The sequence below is a fragment of the Microcaecilia unicolor genome, chromosome 9 (assembly GCF_901765095.1).
Source record: "Microcaecilia unicolor chromosome 9, aMicUni1.1, whole genome shotgun sequence".
NCBI lineage: Eukaryota > Metazoa > Chordata > Amphibia > Gymnophiona > Siphonopidae > Microcaecilia > Microcaecilia unicolor.
In genome coordinates this window covers 46352821-46373096 of record NC_044039.1, presented here as the reverse complement: position 1 = coordinate 46373096, position 20276 = coordinate 46352821, and the positions used below count along the sequence as shown (strand labels likewise).

At 45.6% G+C, this 20276-nt stretch overlaps 1 protein-coding gene across 2 annotated transcripts in view; it reads right to left on the bottom strand.

Moving 5' to 3' along the window:
- Positions 1–20276, bottom strand: part of KDM5A (lysine demethylase 5A) — a 461230-nt gene that overhangs the window by 135816 nt on the left and 305138 nt on the right. For both annotated transcript variants that reach the window (XM_030214276.1, XM_030214277.1), the window contains one exon: positions 3198–3315. In XM_030214276.1, coding sequence (XP_030070136.1) covers positions 3198–3315 — 118 coding nt within the window. The remainder of the gene's footprint in view (positions 1–3197; positions 3316–20276) is intronic.

The following is a 20276-nucleotide window of genomic DNA, read 5'->3' as shown; positions in this document are numbered from 1 at the left end:
GCCATGGGTGTAACATGAACTGTGGAGGCCATGTGCCCCAAAAGTCTCAACATCTGCCGAGCTGTGATCTGCTGAGATGCTCAAATGGTGGACACTAGGGAGAAGAGGTTGTCTGCCCATGTCTCGGGGAGATAAGCTCGAGCTGTCTTTGTGTCCAGTAATGCGCCAATGAATTCCAATTCCTTAACACGAGTGAGATGGGACTTGGAGTAATTTATTACGAACCCTAGTACCTCTAGCACTCGAATAGCCACCCGCATGGACTCCCGAGAACCATCCTCCAAGGTGCTCTTTACCAGCCAATCGTCGAGATAAGCAAACACATGCACTCCCAAGTCTGCGTAGCGACGTTGTGACTACTGCTAGGCACTTTGTGAACACTCTGGGCGCAGACGCCAGACTAAAGGGCAGTACACGGTACTGAAAAAGTGCTGAGTTCACAGCCGAAAACGAAGGTATTTCCTGTAAGCAGGAAGTATTGAGATGTGTGTGTAAGCATCCTTTAAGTCCACAGAGCATAGCCAATCATTCTCCTGAATCATGGGTAGAAAGGGTGCCCAGCGAAAACAGCCTGAACTTTGCTCGCACCAGGAATGTGTTCAGGGCCCTTAGATTTAGGATGAAACAAAATCCCCCCTGTTTTCTTTAGCACAGGGAAGTACCACCTGGAATAGAATCCCAGCCCCTCTTCCCCTGGTGGAACGGGCTCCACAGATAGATTTGAGATGAAATGCAGATACCACTTTCGGAAGAAAGGAAGCAACTGTGCACAGGGAGACCCCCCCCCCCCCCCAACCTCCGAAAAGTGGAGAAAGGAATACTGACATGAAAGCCTGAAGCTTCAAAACCCTACGTGCAGACGAACAGCCACCAAGAATACTAACTTTAGCGTAAGATCTTTCATGAAGGCCTTCCGGAGTGGCTCAAAAAGGAGACTTCTGAAGGGCCAGAAGGTCTAAATTAAGGTTCCACTCTGGACATGGTGTATGAAAGGGAGGCCGCAAGCATCGAAAGATATCCGGTGAGCCACAAGAAATATCTTCTGTAGTCAGCCCCCGAAACAGGCCAAAGCCACAACATGAACTTTTAGAGAACCCAATGCCAATCATTTCTGAAGACCTGCCTGGAGAAACGCTAGGATGTGCAAGATTTGAGCAGAGAAGGAAGAAAGACTGCGCTCAGAATACCAGCCCTCGAACATTCTCCACACCCTCACATGTGCCATGGATGTAGAGCGTTTCCAAGCCTGAAGCAAGGTAGCAATGACTGAATCAGAACTTTTAGCCTCAACTGAGCCCTTAAAATGGCCAAACCATAAGATCAAAGGGGCACGATCCTCCATGAGCACCGGACCTTGCTTCAGTAGGCCATGCACCTACGGAAGATGGAGAAGATCCCTGTCCAGCACTCGAATCAGGTCCGTATAACATGGCCTCTGCAGCCAATCTAGGGCTACGAGAATTATTCGACCCTGGTGAAATGCAATCATTTTCAAAACGTGTACTACCATTAACCAAGTAGTGAAAATGTGTATCCTGCCAGGGCTGCAGTAGGGTATCGATCCACATCCAGCCAAGTTCTTTCTAATGGCTAAAGAATTTGGGCACTTTGACATTTCTTTTTGTTGCCATCAAATCCAGAAGTGGAGAAACCCATTAATCCACTATCAGCTGAAAACCATGGATGGATAGTTCCCAAGGGTTCAAGGAATGTCTGCTGGGAAAGTCCGCCTCCACATTCCAGGACATAGTGATGTGAGCTGCCAACAAGCAGAGAAGATTTTTCTCGCCCAACAAACGACAGAGGTCACCTATTCTGCCACTGGACAGATTCAGGTCCCCCCTTGCTTGTTGATATACGCCGCCGCCGCCACCACCACATTTGTCAGAGAAAACTTGGACCGGGGATCCGCCAGAAAGTGAGTGAAGTCACAAAGGCATTCTCCACTACACTGAGCGCCAATATATTTATCAACCACTGACTCCTGTTACATTCAGGTACCCTGTGCAAGGTGGAAGGTGTAATGAGCTCCCCGATCCGAGTTGCTGGTGTCTGTTGTCACCATCTCCGACTGTGTAATCAGAAAGGGAGCTCCAAAGGTCAAATTCCTTGGCGAGAACCATCACTGCATACTCCATCTGGCAACCAGCATCCACCCACAAAGCTGATACAAGTCGTCAAACTCTTTTCCTGGGCCTTACAAGGAGCACAGGAAAAAACTGTCACCTCGTTGCGGACAAGAAAAGACTGAGAAGGTACGCTCACGTGATGGGCGGGAAGTTGTCTGTGCGGTTCGCGCACCAAAAAGCTGTGCCAAAACTTTTTTTTTTTGCTGGTGAAAAATTTGCCGTTTCCTGGGCCGAAGCGGACATCGACCCACATATGAGAACAAGCAGCCTGCTTGTCCTCGGAGAAAAATAGCATTCTCTCACAGAATGCACAAGGAATTAGCAATTTTCTGATCTGTGTCCTCTTGTAATGTGAAGGGAAAGCAAACAAGAGAACCATATTAGCCCATCAAAAATACAATAAATTGGGCTGAAATACAAAAGAAAAAGTACAGTGTTAAGTGGGTAAATGCAATATTAAGAACCAGCAAAAATAAAGGTTGCATCTTTAAACACATTAACCTGATAAAAGGTATTGTCCCTCAGCTACTATGTTTTTGGTTTTCTTTTTAACTAATTTTATTTTTGGAAGATGTTATAACAAAATGTCTCAGCACTTCTCCCTAACCAGTTTAAAGCACACAAAGCTTTTGAGATAAGGATGCACAGATACTTTTACTGTAGCAAGGTAACTCAACTCAGCAAATATAAGCCAGCTGGTATCTATGAATCCAAGAGCTACTGAAGTAAACAGGATCAAAGAGCATCAAGAGATTCTTACACAGACAAAATATCTGGATACCAGTACAGCAAGAGCCATCAGGACTGCTCCCTGCAATTAGATTAGTAATGCTGATCATTTCTTCTAGGCTTTACATTTATATACTCTATTAAAAAAGCTTTGTCCATTATTTTACTACAATACCTTCAGTCTCTATATCTTATATACTGTAACTTTGTTTGCATAATTTGTGATTATGTTTACTGCTTTGAACATAGATAACTAAAATGGAGTTGAATTGAAAGGATGAAAAAATGCCCAACAACTCTAACTGTAACAGAGAGAAAAAAAAATGAGGTAGGACTCACCTTGACCTGTCGAGCCTGACTGATTACACAGGGCAGGCTAAACAGCTGCTGGACAAATGCCTTAAGCTCCTCCATAGTTAGCTTTGTACGTGTTCTCCCACCCTCATTACTCTGCCTGCTGCAAAAAAAACAATTGGAAAAAAAGGGAAAAATTCCATGTTTAAATTTGGACAACAGTGAAGTTGCTAGTTACCTATAAACAGCTATATATGCATGTAATATGGCTTATTTTCCCATTCATATAACTATTACTCATCCGCACACTAAAGTGACTTTTTCAAGGACCATTTTAAAAATCTAAAATATCAAGTGATTGAACAAATTTCATTCCTTTCCACTTAATCATTGACATTTTTTCATTTTTACATTCATATCACAGAAACTCAGTACATCAGATCCATGACTCTTTAGAGAATAAACCCAAATAGAGATGACACCTCTGTTGCCAAATAACTAGTGGTTTTTCTAAAGCAATTTATTATACTGCCAAAAGCAACATATAACATCTGTCAATCAGAAGAGGCCACAGGCAAGTGAAAATAATTCTTGGTCTGTTGCAGGGCATCAACAGCTCCACACAGTGTGACAAACGATTTAAACAAGAAAAAAAAAAGCTTCCCTTTAAACTTGTAGCTCAGGAATATACATATACAACTTAAATAAAAAGCAAACAATAATTATGTAAAAGACTGGGACCAAAAACTTTTTTTTCTGTATCACTGCATTCCCAACTACTCATCACTCCCCCTCATGTCTCATGTCCCTTACCCTACCACTCCTCCAGTCAGATGATCTAAGTACATTTCCTAGAAAAAAATTACTTACAAATTCTTTGTGATTGTGAAGTTGTAATCATTGCCGCAACAGGAGACAGCAATTAGCTTCACCAGTCAACTTAAATCATTTTCGTGTGAGGTTATTGTAAATTGCTTTTGGTCTGCAAGTTTTGTTTTGATTTTTTTTTTCTTTTATCAACTGCATAGTAAAATAAGCAGCTAGGTTAGCAAAGTGACTCAGTTAGCATAGAAAGCTCCATTTCCTTCCCAGATTGGTTAGGGCTGTAGAAGCATTATTCAGAGCACAGTTGATGAGGGAAAGGTGTCATGGTTATCACTTAAATGAGATATCAACACCAGATTCAAGGTCCATGACTACATGGCCCCAACTGAAAGGCTGTCATTGCAATGGGGTGGAGTACGAGGATAGAGAAAGGAAAGTAATAAAAGAGAAATTTTCCAGAAAGCTAATGGAACTATGATATTTGTATTTGTATATTTACCAGATTGGTGATTGCCTATACAGTTTGATGTAAGCCACATAGAGCCTGCAAATAGGTGGGAAAATGTGGAGTAAAAATGTGTTAAATAAATAAATGATCCCAGCCCTGCTGTACTTCAGCTAGAGGCCCAGAGGAGGAGGAAACTGTTGAATCAAAAACTAATGTTGTACATGATGAAATAAAACTAAATTATTATTGTTACCCATTTCTCCTTCTGCTTTCTTTTAACAATTGATTTTGTGTTTTATATTATCCATATGTTTCAAAGAATATATCCACCAACCTTTATTTTAATAGGTAGGCTCATTTTCAAAACAAATGTCCAAAAATCATCATACGGTGGCAGGACGTTTTTCTCTCAAAAACATCCAAGTTGAAATTTCTGACATCCAGATTTTTGGACGTTTTGCTTCACAGCTGGTCCAAATTTCAAGAGGGCATGATGAAGTGCATTTTGGGCGATCCCAAAAGAAAGCTTTTTTTGTAGGAAAAAGGGTACCGGTACTCACCACCTATGGCTCCACCCTATGATAGCCATACCCACATTAGCCACACCCCTTATACCAGCCATGGTGCATATAAACAGGCATCATTGAAAATATTATACCAGTATAGGAGAAAAAAAATAACTTGTGATTTTTTATTCCATTATAAATAATTTCTGTAACCTGTTACAGCTCCAGTATACCCAGTGCAAAATAACACAGCATATGTAAATTATTAAATTGGACATATTCAAAACACTAAAATGAAAATAAAATGATTTTTTCAACCTTTGTTGTCGGGTAACTGTTTTTCTGATCATGTTGGTCCCAGTCTTTGATTCTGCTGCTCTCTATCTGTTCTCTTAACTCCATTTCCAGGGATTCCTTTCCATTTATTTCTTTACTTTCCTCTTTCTTCTTCATTTCTGTATTTCTTTTAAAATTAATTATTCAAAAATCTAATTACGTCATCTTATTTCTGATAAAGTCTGCAAAATTTTGTACGCCACATTGAGCCTGCCCGTGGGTGGGAATAATGTGGGATATAAATGCCATAAATAAATAAATAAAAATTACTTTCCTACATCCCTAAGTAAAAGCTGGGTCCTCCGTGGAATTGACCGGAGGAGGTATAACGTGAATCCAGCTTTTGACTATTTTCTCTATCCATGTGCAGTTTTTTCGCCTCTCTTCCCTTTCCCTCATCTACATCAATGTGCATCTTCTTCTTTTCTCTTTCTTCCCCTCCATCCATGTCCAGCATTTCTCCTCTCTCTTTCTTCCCCTGAATCCATATCCAGCAAAAATTCTCTCCTTCCAAGTCCAGAATTTCTCCTCTCTCCCCTGTCCATCCCTCCATCCACCCATCCAGCAATTCTCCTCTCTTCCCTGCCCTCCCCTCCATCCCAGAGGGGTTGTCCCTGAAAGTAGTAGCAGAGCTAGTGCTATATGCAGCAGAGGGGGATTGTCCTTGAGACAGCCCGTGTCGGACGCTCTTAACCCCGTAAGCCAGATATATTAAAAAAAGATGAGTATTTAGATTCTTACTTAAGCTTAAAGCAAAGTGATGTTTATTGCTAAATATAAGTACATTTGAGGATAAGGTAATCGGGTGAGCCAATGAAGAGGTGGGTGCTAGACACATTGCTTCTCGCAGGCATTAGCAATGAGCACCGCTGAGGTTCCAAAAAGTGAATTAAAATAATAAAAGTGTAAAGTGGAAGAGCTAAGAAAGATTTGTGTTGAAATTTAAGTGTTCGATTTGGAGATGTTTGGAAACAGTTGGGCATTAAATTACAATTGCAAATGTAAGCCGCATTGAGCCTGCCATGTGTGGGAAAGCGTGGGATACAAATGTAATAAATAAATAAATAGTCAGATCTTATGTATCATTTAAGTTTTATATCTGTTAGAATACCCTTACCATCCACACAAAGACAGGCAACACCAACATACAACCAGCAATACAGGCATACACGAACAAACCGGAAGAGGGGCTGGTTAAAACTCCACAAGCAACTGGCCACATGCTTTCCTCACTTCTTTCTGTATTTCTTTTTAAATTAATTATTCAAAAACCTAATTACGTAATCTTATTTCTGATAATGTCTGCAGAATTTTGTAATATTATTCAGAATACGAACATAAGTGTCGCCATACTGGGACAGATTAAATGTCCATCAAGCCCAGTATCCTATTTCCAAACTGTCACAAGTACCTGGCAAGATCCCAGAACAGTAAAGCGAAGATACTTTTACCTGTAACAGGTATTCTCCGAGGACAGGAGGTTGATTATTCCCACATATGGGTCGACGTCTGCGTTGGCCCGGGAAACGGCATTTTGCAACAGCAAAAACAAAAAATGTTTTGCCAGTCTTCTGGTGCGTGTGCAGCGTGCACCGCGCCTGTGCAGACTGACTTACGGCCCACTGCACAAGCGCATACCTCAGTTAAATCAAACTGTATAAGAAATAACAAATGACAACTCCAATGGGGAGGTGGGAGGGTTTGTGAGAATAATCAGCCTGCTGTCCTCGGAGAATACCTGCTAGAGGTAAGTATCTTCGCTTTCTCCAAGGACAAGCAGGCTACTTATTCTCACATGTGCGGTAACCCTAGCAACCAGGCTCACTCAAAACAATAAACAATGGTCAATTGGGCCTCACAACAGCGAGTTCATAACGAAGATTGACCTGAAACTATATACAGCTAGCAGAGAGTGCAGCCTGGAACAGAATAAAATGGGCCTGGGGGGTGGAGTTGGATTCTAAACACCAACCAGATTCTACAGCACCAACTGCCCAAACCGACTATTGCATCGGATATCCTGCTCAAGGCAGTAGTGAGATGTGAATCTGTGGCCTAATGACCACATCGCAGCTTTGCAAATCTCTTCAATGAAGGCTGACTAAGTGAGCCACCGACGCAGCCATGGCTCTGACATTATGAGCCGTGACATGGCCCTCTAGAGTCAGCACTGCTTGGGCATAAGTGAAGGATATGCAATCTGCTAGCCAATTGGATATGGTGCATTTTCCCGATGGTGACTCCCCTCCTGTTGGGATCAAAAGAAACAACAACTGGGCGGACTGTCTATAGGGCTTTCTCCGCTCCACGGAAAAGGCCAATGCTCTTTTGCAGTCCAAGGTGTGCAACCTTTCTTCACCAGGGTGGGTATGAGGGCTGGGAAAGAATGTTGGCAAGACAATTGACTGGTTCAGATGGAACTCCGACACCACCTTCGGCAGGAACTTAGGGTGTGTGTGGAGAACTACTCTGTTGTGGTGAAACTTGAGAAAAGGTGCATGCACCACCAGGCCCTGAAGCTCACTGAACCTACGAGCTGAAGTAACAGCCACCAAGAAAATGACCTTCCAGGTCAAATACTTCAGATGGCAGGAATTCAGTGGCTCAAAAAAAGCTTTCATCAGCTGAGTGAGAACGACGTTGAGATCCCATGACACTGGTGGAGTTTTGACTGGGGGCTTTGACAAAAGCAAACCTTTCATAAAGCGAACAACTAAAGGCTGTCCAGAGTTAGGCTTACCCTCTACACGGGGATGAAAAGCACTAATCGCACTAAGATGAACTCTTACAGAGTTGGTCTTGAGACCAGACTCTGACAAGTGTAGAAGGTATTCAAGCAGGGTCCGTGTAGGACAAGAAAGAGGATCTAGGGCCTTGCTGTCACACCAGACAGCAAACCTACTCCATTTGATGGAGTAGCACCTCTTCGTGGAATCTTTTCTGGAAGCAAGCAAGACTCGGGAGTCACCCTCTGAAAGACCCAAGGAGGCAAATTCTGTTCTCAACATCCAGCCCGTGACAGCCAGAGACTGGAGGTTGGGATGTAGAAGTGACCCCTCGTTCTGGGTGATGAGGGTTGGATACACACTCCAATCTCCACAGTTCCTAGGAGGACAACTCCAGAAGAAGAGGGAACCAAATCTGATGCGGCCAGAAGGGCGCAATCAGAATCATGGTACCGCAGTCCTGCTTGAGTTTCAGCAAAGTTTTCCCCACTAGAGGTATGGGAGGATATGCATACAGAAAGCCCGTTCCCCAATGGAGGAGAAAAGCATCTGACCCTAGTCTGTCGTGGGCCTGAAGTCTGAAACAGAACTGAGGGACCTTGTGATTGATCTGAGTGGCAAAAAGATCCACCGAGGGGGTGCCCCACGCTCGGAAAATCTTGGACTATGCCCATGTTCAGTGACCACTCGTGAGGTTGCATTATCCTACTCAGCAGGTCCGCCAGAATGTTGTTTACGCCTGCCAAATAAGTGGCTTGCAGAAACATGCCATGAAGGCGCGCCCAAAGCCACATCTGGACGGTATCCTGACACAGATGGCAAGATCCGGTGCCCCCCTGCTTGTTGGTGTAATACATGGCAACCTGATTGTCTGTCTGAATCAATATGATTTGGTGGGACAGCCGGTCTCTGAAAGCCTTTAGCGTGTTCCAGATCGCACACAATTCCAGGAGATTGATCTGAAGACCTTTTTCCTGAAAGGACCAGGCTCCTTGAGTGCGAAGCCCATCTACATGAGCTCCCCACCCCAGGAGAGATGCATCCGTCGTCAGCATTTTTTGTGGATGAGGAATTCGGAATGGCTGTCCCAAGGTCAAATTGGATTGAATCGTCCACCACTGCACAGAATTTCGAGTCGGTGGACAGTTGGATTACATCCTCTAGACCCCCGTAGCTTGGTACTACTGGGAAGCTATGGTCCATTGAGCTGATCTCATCTGTTGGCGTGCCATGGGAGTCACATGAACTGTGGAGGCCATGTGCCCCAGAAGCTTCAACATCTGCCGAGCCGTGACCTGATGAGACGCTCGAGCTATGGACACCAGGGACAGGATGTTGTCTGCCCCTGCCTCAGGAAGATAAGCTAGAACTGCTTTTGTGTTCAACAGGGCTCCAATGAATTCCAACTTTTGGACTGGAGTGAGATGGGACGGGGTAACTGATCATGAACCTAAGTAGTTCTAGCACCTGAATAGACATTCGCATGGACAGCTGAGCGCCTGCCTTCAAGGAGCTCTTCACCAGCCAATCTTCAAGATAAGAGAACACATGCACTCCTAGTCTGCGTATCGACGCTGGGACTACCGCTAGGCACTTTGTGAATACTCAGGGCGCAGATGCCAGACCAAAATGTAGCACACAGTACTGAAAGTGCTGAGTTCCCATCCGAAATCAAAGATACTTCCTGTGATCTGGAAGTATCAAAATGTGTGTGTAAGCATCCTTTAAGTCCAGAGAGCATAGCCAATCGTTCTCTTGAATCATGGGAAGAAGGGTACCCAGGGAAACCATCCTGAACTTTTCTCGAACCAGAAATTTGTTCAGGCCCCTTAGGTCTAGGAATGGACGCAACCCCCCCCCCCCCCCCCCCCCCCCCGTTTTCTTTTGCACAAGGAAATACCTGGAATAGAATCCCAGCCCTTCTTTCTCTGGTGGAATGGGTTCGACCGCATTGGCCTTCAGAAGGGCGGAGAGTTCCTCTGCAAGTACCTGCTTGAGCTGGGAACTGTAAGATTGAGCTCCCGGTGGACAATTTGGAGGTTTGGATTCCAGACTGAGGGTGTATCCTAAACGGACTATTTGAAGAACCCACCAGTCGGAGGTTATGAGAGGCTACCTTTGGTGAAAAAAACATCAACCTCCCTCCTACTGGCAAGTTGTCCGGTATGGACACTTACTGAGGCTATGCTGAACTGGAGCCAGTCAAAAGCCCATCCCTTGCTTTTGAGGGGAGCAGAATGGGCCTTACACGCACACTGTTGACGAGAACGAGCGCGCTGGGGTTGAGCATGGGCATGCTGCCAAGAAGCATGAGCGTACCTACGCTTAGAGTAGGTATAGGGGGCACTCCTGCTCCATCCAAAAAACCTCCTAGATGAGGAGGCAGTAGCAGAAGACGCCCGGTGGGAGAGAGAATCCATAGCAACATTATGCTTTTTGATTTGATCAACAAGATCCTCTACTTTTTCTTCAAAAAGATTGTCCCCCCCGGCAAGGAACATCCGGCCTCCGTTGCTGGACAGAATGATCCAGGTCAGAGACACGCAGTCATGAGAGTCTGCGAATCACTATACCTTGAGCAACGATTCTGGATGCCACGTCAAAAGTACCCCTGGCCAGGAACTTGCGACACGCCTTCTGCTGCCTGACCACCTGGCAAAAAGGCTCGGCTTGCTCCGGAGGGAGTGCATCAACCAAGCTGGACAGTTGACGTATTGAGTCTCGCAAGTTTACGCTCGTGAAGAGCTGGTATGACTGGATCTTGACAGCAAGCATAGCGGCCTTATATGTCTTCCTCCCAAAAGAATCAAGAGTTCTAGCTTCTCTGCCTGGGGGCACCAAAGCATAGTCTCTAGTACTCCTGGCTCTCTTGAGGGCGGAGTCCACCATGGAATTGTGGGGTAACTGGGACCTCATCAATCCAGGTTCACCATGGATCCCATACTGGGATTCAGCTTTTTTTCGGGACCGCAGGGCAAGACAGAGGGGCTGACCAGTTTCACATATGGACTTCCTTCAGTACCTCATGCAGAGGAACTGTTACAGCCTCTGTAGGTGGAGAAGAACAATCCAAGACCTCAAACATCTCAGTCCTGGGCTCATCCTCAACCTCCACAGGGAAGGGAATAGCCATAGCCATTTCCCAGACAAAAGAGGAAAAGGGCAGACTCTCCGGTGGAGAAAGTCTCCTTTCTAGTGGAGAAGGATCAGAGGGAATCCCAAAGGACTCATCAGAAGCGAAGTACCTGGGATCCTCATCTGACTCCCACGAAGGTTCCTGCTCAGTGTCGGATAAAACCTGAGTTAAGGTGCTTCGACACTGGACCTGCATCGATGCCGAGGAATGATGTCCTCTATGGCGATATCGAGAGGCCGATGTCCTGTCCGACTATGGCGAAGGGAGTCAACCTGGGTGGCAGCAGGCAGCACCGCAGTCGGAGACCTCACTGCAGGAAAAGGGCCCGAGACCACTGCAGCAGATGGTACAGAAGGCACAAGCACCCCTGACACCGAAGCTGATTAACGTAGCAGTCCCTCCAGAAGCTCTGGAAACAAGGCCCGGATGCGCTTGTCGAGAGTCGCCATTGGAGAAGGCTGCGAGGTCGGTGGAACAGGCGGTGTCTGAATCCAAGGAGGTACGGGAGCAGGTACCGGGCTGCTAGGAGACCGACGCATCAGCACCTCCTGTATCGAGGGGGAGCGATCCTCATGGCGCCGACGCTTCTCGGGTGCCGTCCCGGAGCTCCCGGTACCATGTGTCGAGGGAGAACGATGACGGTGCTTCTTCGCCTTCGCTCAACACCTGTCAATGAGACTCCTTGGTACCAATGAGGAGGACATATTAGATATAAAGTACAATTCTTCCAAAATTAAAAATTAAAAAATAAGAAATAGAAGTTAAAAACGATTTAACAATGAGTCCAAAGATGTCAGGAAAATATCAAAAGCACATAGACACACATCACAGACAGCGTTGAAATGTCAGACCTTATAGTGGGGAAAAAATTATACCACATAAAATGTTAATTATACACTAAAGAAAATAACAGGGGTACTAATATATGTTAATAAAAATCTACAATGTAATTATGTAACAACATTTAGAATATTACAAAATGGCATATACAGAATTGATCTAAAAGGGAACAAAATGTGTAAAGCTGATATGAAAGAGGAGATAAAAGTCCTTACCATTATTTAATAATATATATAGAAATATATTAATACTATTAATAAAAAATATTATTAATTAGAAAGTAAATATTAACAATGAAAACAACATCACTTGAACCATCAAACACCAATGTATTAAAAAGAAAAAATGAATGAATGAAAAAAATGAAAAGTAAGACATTGTGACCTACCCTGAATCTGACGTTTACAGGTATTCCTCCAATTATTCTGACGTTTACAGGTATTATTAAATAATATTTCTTATGTTTTTAATTTTGGAAGAATTGTACTTTATATCTAATATGTACATACGTTAATTTATTTGTTTTGTTTTATTTTATTTTAGACCCCTGAGGAAGGCCTGCTGGCCGAAACACGAACCGTGTAGGGTCCTATTAAACTTTTCTGGCGCTCTAACTCCCTTGTTTTTGGTCTGTTTTGGGTTGTCTTCCGCCTTTTTTTGTGTTTTGTTTTGTCTTCACGGGAGATTTGGACTTCTCTTTTTGTATGCTCTTCATACGAAGACACAGACTACAAGCGGCTGGGCTATGGTCGAGCCCAAGGCACTGGATACACCAAGTGTGGGTATCGGTACCTGAGATGGTCCGGTTGCACAGAGTACAACGTTTGAAGCCGCTGGGTGTCTTCGATAACATGGAAAGAAAAACGGCCTCGGAGAAATCAAACGACGTGATTATGCCAAAAAGAGGTGGCACAAAAAGGGAATACACACAACCACATGGCCCAAAGGCCGGTCGCGTCGAAAAAGAAAGGAAACTTTAAAGATGGACAAATAGAAACAAGAAAACTATGGGAAAATACTCAAATTATTATTTTTTATATTTATTTAGATTTTGCTCACACCTTTTTCAGTAGTAGCTCAAGGTGAGTTACATTCAGGTACACTAGATATTTCTCTGTCCCAGGAGGGCTCACAATCTAAGTTTGTACCTGAGGCAATGGAGGGTTAAGTGACTTGCCCAAGATCACAAGGAGCAGCAGTGGGATTTGAACCAGCCACCTCTGGACTGCAAGACTGGTGCTCTAACCACTAGGCCACTCCTCCACTATTTTTTTTTTTTTTTTGTAAAAAGAAGAAATAAAGCGAAACTAAATTGCGTAGAGTAGTTCTCTTCCTGGGACTGAATGGAGCGCAGAGGAAACACTGCTGCACTTTGCCATGCAGAAAAAAGAACTGAGGTAGCACGCTTGCGCGGCATGTGAGAAGTCGTCCTCGCATGCATGGTGAACGCGATTCGCGTGCCAGAACTCTCTGGCAAAACCTTTTGTTTATTTTGCTTGCAAAATTTCCGATTCCTGAGCCGCCATGGACGTCAACCCATTTGTGAGAACAAGCAGCCGCTTGTCCTCTGAGAAGACGATTCGAGCGGCGAGCATAGCAACCAGATACGTCTTCCTCCAAAAGAATCCAAGGTCCTAGCTTCTCTGCCTGGGGCACCAAGGCATAGTTCCTAGTACTCTTGGCTCTTTTGAGGACGGAGTCCACCACTATGGAATTGTGGGGTAACTAGAGACCTAATCAATCCAGGTTCACTGTGGATCCGATACTGGGAATCATCTATCTTCGGGATCACAGGGCCAGAGGGAACAACATGTTCTGCATCAGGATTTCCTTCAGTATCTTATGTAGAGGAGTCGTCACAGCCTCCTTAGGTGGAGAAGGATAGTCCAGGACCTCAAGCATCTCAGCCCTGGGCTCATCCTCAACCTCCATAGGGAACGGAATAGCCGTAGCCATTTCCCGGACAAAAGAAGTAAAGGACAGACTCTCTGGAGGAGATAGTCTCCTTTCAGGTGCAGGGGAAGGTTCAGAGGGAATCCCATATGACTTATCAGAAGTATCTGGGATCTCCCTCTGACTCCCACGAATGCTCCTGCCTGCTCAGTATTGGATAATACCTCTCTCAGGGAACTCTGAGACTGAGTCTGCCACGACGTGAAGGATCGACGACCTCTATGGCGATGTCGAGAGGTTGATGCCCGCATGGACTGTGGCGAAGCTTCCTCCACCAATGTCTAAGGGGAGTCGACCTGGGCACAAGCGGCACTGAGGACAGGGACCTCACCGCAGGTGAAGGGCCAGACGCCACTGCAGCAGACGGTATGGAAGGTTCAAGCACCTCCAACACCGAAGCAGACAGACGCAGCAGTCCTTCCTCAATCTCTGGAAGCAGGGCCCGGATACGCTCGTTGAGAGCCGCAATCAGAGAATGCTGCAGGGTTGGTGGAACAATCTGCTGTAGTTCAGGTGCATGTACCAGGCTGCTCGGAGACCGACACGTCGGCACCTCCTGTATAGAAGGAGAGAGGTCCTTGGTGCCGACGCTACTCGGGTGCCGTATCCCTCGACACCCCGGAGCTCCCAGCACTGCATGTAGAAGGAGATCGATGACGGTGCTTCTTCGCCTTCGCTCAATGCCAGTCATCGAGACTCCACAGTACCAATGAGGGCGATGTGAAATCCTCATGTCTCCTTGGGGTTGGGTCCAACAATGGTCGGTCCCGGGGGGCCTCCATAGCAGGAGGCCTCAAGACAGGTGGAGACCCACTCGATGTCTCATTGCTCCCAGCACAACTAGTTCTCTCGTCGATGCCTCCTTCAATGTTGACGCCGACGACCTCGGTACCAATGTTGATACCGATGTCAAAGGACCGGACCGAGCCCCAAAAGGTTTCTCTCGCTGGGCTTCTCGAGCCACTTGGGTCAGTTTCTTCATACGAAAACACAGACTACAAGCTGCTGGGTTGTGGTCGGGCCAGTGGTGTGCTGGAGCCGGCTCACACCGGCTCGCAACAGCCGGTTGTTAAATTTTTTAACATCTTGCGAGCTGGTTGTTCTGGCACAGCAAGCCAACTCTCCAGGGCCGCCGTAACCCGGCGGTAAGCGAGATAAGCATGGCAGGAGGGCACCACAAGCCATTATTATTTATTTATTATCTCATTTGTACCCCACAGTTTCCCAACAGTGTCAGGCTCAATGTGGCTTACAATGCACCACAGATGCAGATGCCAATGCAGTAAAATGAAGCTAATACAGCAGAAAACCTACAAGAGATACTGTGGAAGAGTAGGAATGGACAGAAGGAGAAGGGAAACTTTGAAGGAAGAGGGAAGGGGGATGTGTCCAAATGTCTCTAGATTGATGCGCTTCCAGCAGTGGAGACACATGAAGAGGCCGTGGGATAAGCACTTCCAAATAACATGGTCTTCAGAGATTTCCTGAAAGTTAGATGATCTGTGATGGTTTTTATGGTCCACTGCAAAGAATTCCAAAGCTGAGTGCTTATGAAAGAGAAGGAGGTAGCATACGTGGACTTGTACTTGCAGTTTGGATAATGAAGGGTAAGATATGAACGGGAGAGTCTGAATGTATTCCGAACCGTAGGATGATGAGATCTATCATATAGCCAGGTACTTCACCATATAGGATTTTGTGAACTAGAGAGCAGAGTTTAAAGGTGATACGATCCTTGACAGGAAGCCAATGTAGCTTCTTTCGGAGGGGCGTGGCAATCTCAAACTTGGACTTTCCACAAACCAATCTGGTAGCTGTATTTTGGGCCATCTGCAGTTTCTTAATGAGTTGCTGTTTACATCCAGCATATACTCCGTTACAGTAATCCAGATGGCATAGTACGACAGACCGTATGAGGCTGCGAAAGACCTCTCGAGGGAAAAATGGTTTTATTCTTTTTAGTTTCCACAGCGAGAAGAACATCTTCTTTGTGGTGGCGTTAACGTGTTGTTCGAGTGAAAGTGAGCAGTCAAGGGTGACTCCTAAAATTTTGAGGCTATCTAGTATGGGAAGGTTTAAGGTGGGGGTGATTAATGTGGGAGGTCTGTACTTGTTGTGCTGAGATGATAATAGTAGGCAGTGTGTTTTGTCAGCATTCAGCTTGAGTTTGAAAGAAGATGACCAAAAGTACATCATATTTAAACAGCGGTTAATTTCTCTAGATCTCGGACAAGTCATTTTTGAAGGGAATATAAATAGTAACATCATCAGCATAAATATGCGGGTTAAGTCCTAAGTTACTTAGGGTCTTGGCCAGTAGAATCATCATAATATTGAAGAGAGTCGGCAATAGCGGAGAGCCTTGAGGGACTCCACAAGTTGCTTTCCACGACTGTGATAAATCTGAGTTGGCGATAACTTGGTAAGATCTGGAAGAGAGAAAGCCCTTAATCCAGTTATGAACATGTCCGCAGATTCCTATGCTGTCAAGGAGGTTCAGCAGTATGGTGTGATCAACCATATCAAAAGCACTTGACATATCAAACTGTAATAACAGTAGACTTTTCCCTAGAGCTATTTCCTGCCGAAAGATGTTAAGTAAAGTGATGAGCACGGCTTCAGTACTGTGAAGGGAACCACCGCTTAAATCACCTCCCACATCCCTCGTTTGCCTGCGCCGCCCTGGGGGGTTTAAATCTTTTATTTACCTCCATCGAAGCGGCCGCACTGAAAGTCCTGCCCGTCTCTAGCCTTCCCCTCGTTCCCTCTCAGTGTCCCGCCTTCTTTTGACATTATTTCCTCTTTCCGCGAAGGCGGGACACTGAGAGGGAACGAAGAGAAGGCTAGAGGCAGGCGGGGCTTTCACTGCGGCGAAGGTAAATAAAAGATTTAAACCACGCAGGGTGGCAGGAACAAAAATGGGGATGTTGGGGGGAGAAGACGGTGGGCAGGTGGACATGAATGGGAGGGGAGGATGGGGACAAAAGAGAATCGCTGGACATGGATGGGAGCAGAGGGCAGGGGAGAGGAGAAATCACTGGACATGGAAGGAAGGGCAGGGCCCAGTGAGAGGAGAAATTGCTGGATATGGATGGGTAGATGGATGGAGGGCAGGGGAGAGGAGAGTTGATGGACATGGGTGGATGGAGGGCAGGGGAGAGGAGAGTTGCTGGACATGGGTGGATAGAGGGGAGGGAGAGGAGAGGTGCTGGGCATGGGTGGATGGAGGGCAGGGGAGAGGAGAGGTGCTGGGCATGGGTGAATGGAGGGCAGGGGAAAGGAGAGTTGCTGAGAATGGGTGGATGGAGGGCAGGGGAGAGGAGAGTTGCTGGACATGGGTGGATGGAGGGGAGGGGAGGGGATAGGAGAGTTGCTGGACATGGGTGGATGGAGGGGAGGGGAGGGGATAGGAGAGTTGCTGGACATGGGTGGATGGAGGGGAGAGGAGAGTTGCTGGACATGGATGGATGGAGGGGAGGGCAGGGGAGAGAGGAGAGTTTCAGGACATGGATGGAGAGGAGGGCAGGGGAGAGAGGAGAGTTTCAGGACATGGATGGAGGGGAGGGCAGGAGAAATTCTGGACATGGATGTAGGGAAGGGAAGACAGAGAAAGGAGATGCACACGGATGGAGGGGAAGGGAGAGAGAAGAAATGCTGCATATGGATGGAGGAGAGGGAAGAGAGAGGAAGTACATAAGTAGTGCCATACTGGGAAAGACCAAAGGTCCATCTAGCCCAGCATCCTGTCACCGACAGTGGCCAATCCAGGTCAAGGGCACCTGGCACGCTCCCCAAACGTAAAAACATTCCAGACAAGTTATACCTAAAAATGCGGAATTTTTCCAAGTCCATTTAATAGCGGTCTATGGACTTGTCCTTTAGGAATCTATCTAACCCCTTTTTAAACTCCGTCAAGCTAACCGCCCGTACCACGTTCTCCGGCAACGAATTCCAGAGTCTAATTACACGTTGGGTGAAGAAAACTTTTCTCCGATTCGTTTTAAATTTACCACACTGTAGCTTCAACTCATGCCCTCTAGTCCTAGTATTTTTGGATAACGTGAACAGTCGCTTCACATCCACCCGATCCATTCCACTCATTATTTTATACACTTCTATCATATCTCCCCTCAGCCGTCTCTTCTCCAAGCTGAAAAGCCCTAGCCTTCTCAGCCTCTCTTCATAGGAAAGTCGTCCCATCCCCACTATCATTTTCGTCGCCCTTCGCTGTACCTTTTCCAATTCTACTATATCTTTTTTGAGATACGGAGACCAGTACTGAACACAATACTCCAGGTGCGGTCGCACCATGGAGCGATACAACGGCATTATAACATCCGCCCACCTGGACTCCATACCCTTCCTAATAACACCCAACATTCTATTCGCTTTCCTAGCCGCAGCAGCACACTGAGCAGAAGGTTTCAGCGTATCATCGACGACGACACCCAGATCCCTTTCTTGATCCGTAACTCCTAACGCGGAACCTTGCAAGTGATATGAACATGAATAGAGGGGAGAGAGGAGAAATGCTGGACATGGATGGAGGGTGGGGAGAGGAAAAATGCTGGACAATGATGAAGGAGAGTGAAGGGAGAGAGAAGAAATGTTGGACATGGATGGAGGAAAGGGAAGAGAGAGGAAGGAGATGAGATGAGTGAAAAGGAAGGAGAAAAACTGCACATGGATGGTAAAAACAGGCAGAAGCTGGATCCACTGGACAGTCAAGTCTGTGGAGGACCCAGCTTTTACTTATGGAGGGCAAGAAATGAAGAAGAAAGGAGGAAAGTAAAGAAATAAATGGAAAGGAAGCCCTGGAAATGGAGTTAAGAGGACAGATAAAGAGCAGCAGAATCAGATACTGGGCCAGCATGACCAGAAAAACAAAGTCACCAGACAACAAAAGGTAGAAAAAAATCATTTTATTTTCATTTTAGTGTTTGGAATATGTCCATTTTGAGAATTTACATCTGCTACCATATTTTGCAATGTATAACAATGTGTTTCTTTCTGTTTTTCTGGTATTGTGCTGCATGCAGAGTCTAACTTCTTAGGATTTCAGGTTAATTTTTGAAGAATTTGAAGAAGGGCTATCTGTTCTGCATGTGTGACTGCAAGGCCAAGGGTCTGAAAAGGGATCTGTTTGTTAGGTTCTGAGATTTTGATAACACAGTGTTTTTCAGAGTTGGCAAGACTTTTCTCCTAGTTCCTGGTATTTATGCTAATTTGGTTTGTGCCATTTTGGGTATTCTGGAGCTGTAACAGCTTACAGAAATTATTTATAATGAAAACAAACAAAAAAAAACCCACACAAGTTATTTTTTTTCTATACTGGTGTAATATTTTCAATGATGCCATGGCTGGTAAAAGGGGTGTGGCTACTGTGGGTATAACTACTGTAGGGGCGGAGCCATAATGATCCCGTCCCTAGATGGGTAGGGGCGCCGACTACTAGGCTGCAGGAGGGCACCAGAAACCCTAGCACCAGCCCTGCGGCTCTCCTCCCCCCCACCCCCCCCCCCCGAGTTACAGATCAGCTATGCATTTATTATTATACCTAAGTAGCAAACCTTATGACAAATTGAAATCATGGTATGGGTGGGCAGATTTGATATGCCATTGGTCTTTCTTTAGGGTACTATAAAAAAATAAAGTTGTATTTTAAACATGCCGGCTTGTGCAGCATACGGATACACACAGAGGAAGTATAATAAGGGAATAACTTTTCATAGGTAGAGTAGTAATTTGTTGTAAATCGTAATCGGTGTGTCATGTGAAGGGACTGGTTACAGGGCCACCCTAACCCTGTTATATTGGTGCAGAGATTTTTTTTTTTCCTGGTAAAGGGCTTCTAAAACAGACATCATGTTATGAGAATCAGGTGCTCAACGTTAAAAGTTTATATTTACTTACGGATTTATGGCATTTTATCCCACATTAAACATGAATTAGATTGGAAGCCGGGAGCATTTAATTTTTTTTTTCCTGGAGAAAGTAATGCATTGCCCCCCCCCCCCCCCCCCAAGGCTCTCTCCCCGGCTATAGCTAGCTCTGCAATTTGAGGGGGGCGCAGAGATGGACGGGGGGGCTCAGAGTTGGACCAGGGAGAGAGCCTGTTGTTAAACATTTACAAGCACACCACTGGTAAACGGGTATCGGTACCTGAGATGGTCCAGTTGCACTGAGTACAATATTTGAAGCTGCTGGGTGTCTTTGATGACATGGAAGGAAAAACGACCTCAGCAAAATCAAAAGACGCGATTGTGCCAAAAAGGAAGAAACCCGACCGCGCAGCCTAAAGGCCAGCCGCGTTGAAAAAACAAGGAAAACTTAAAATCAGGAAGAAAATGGAAA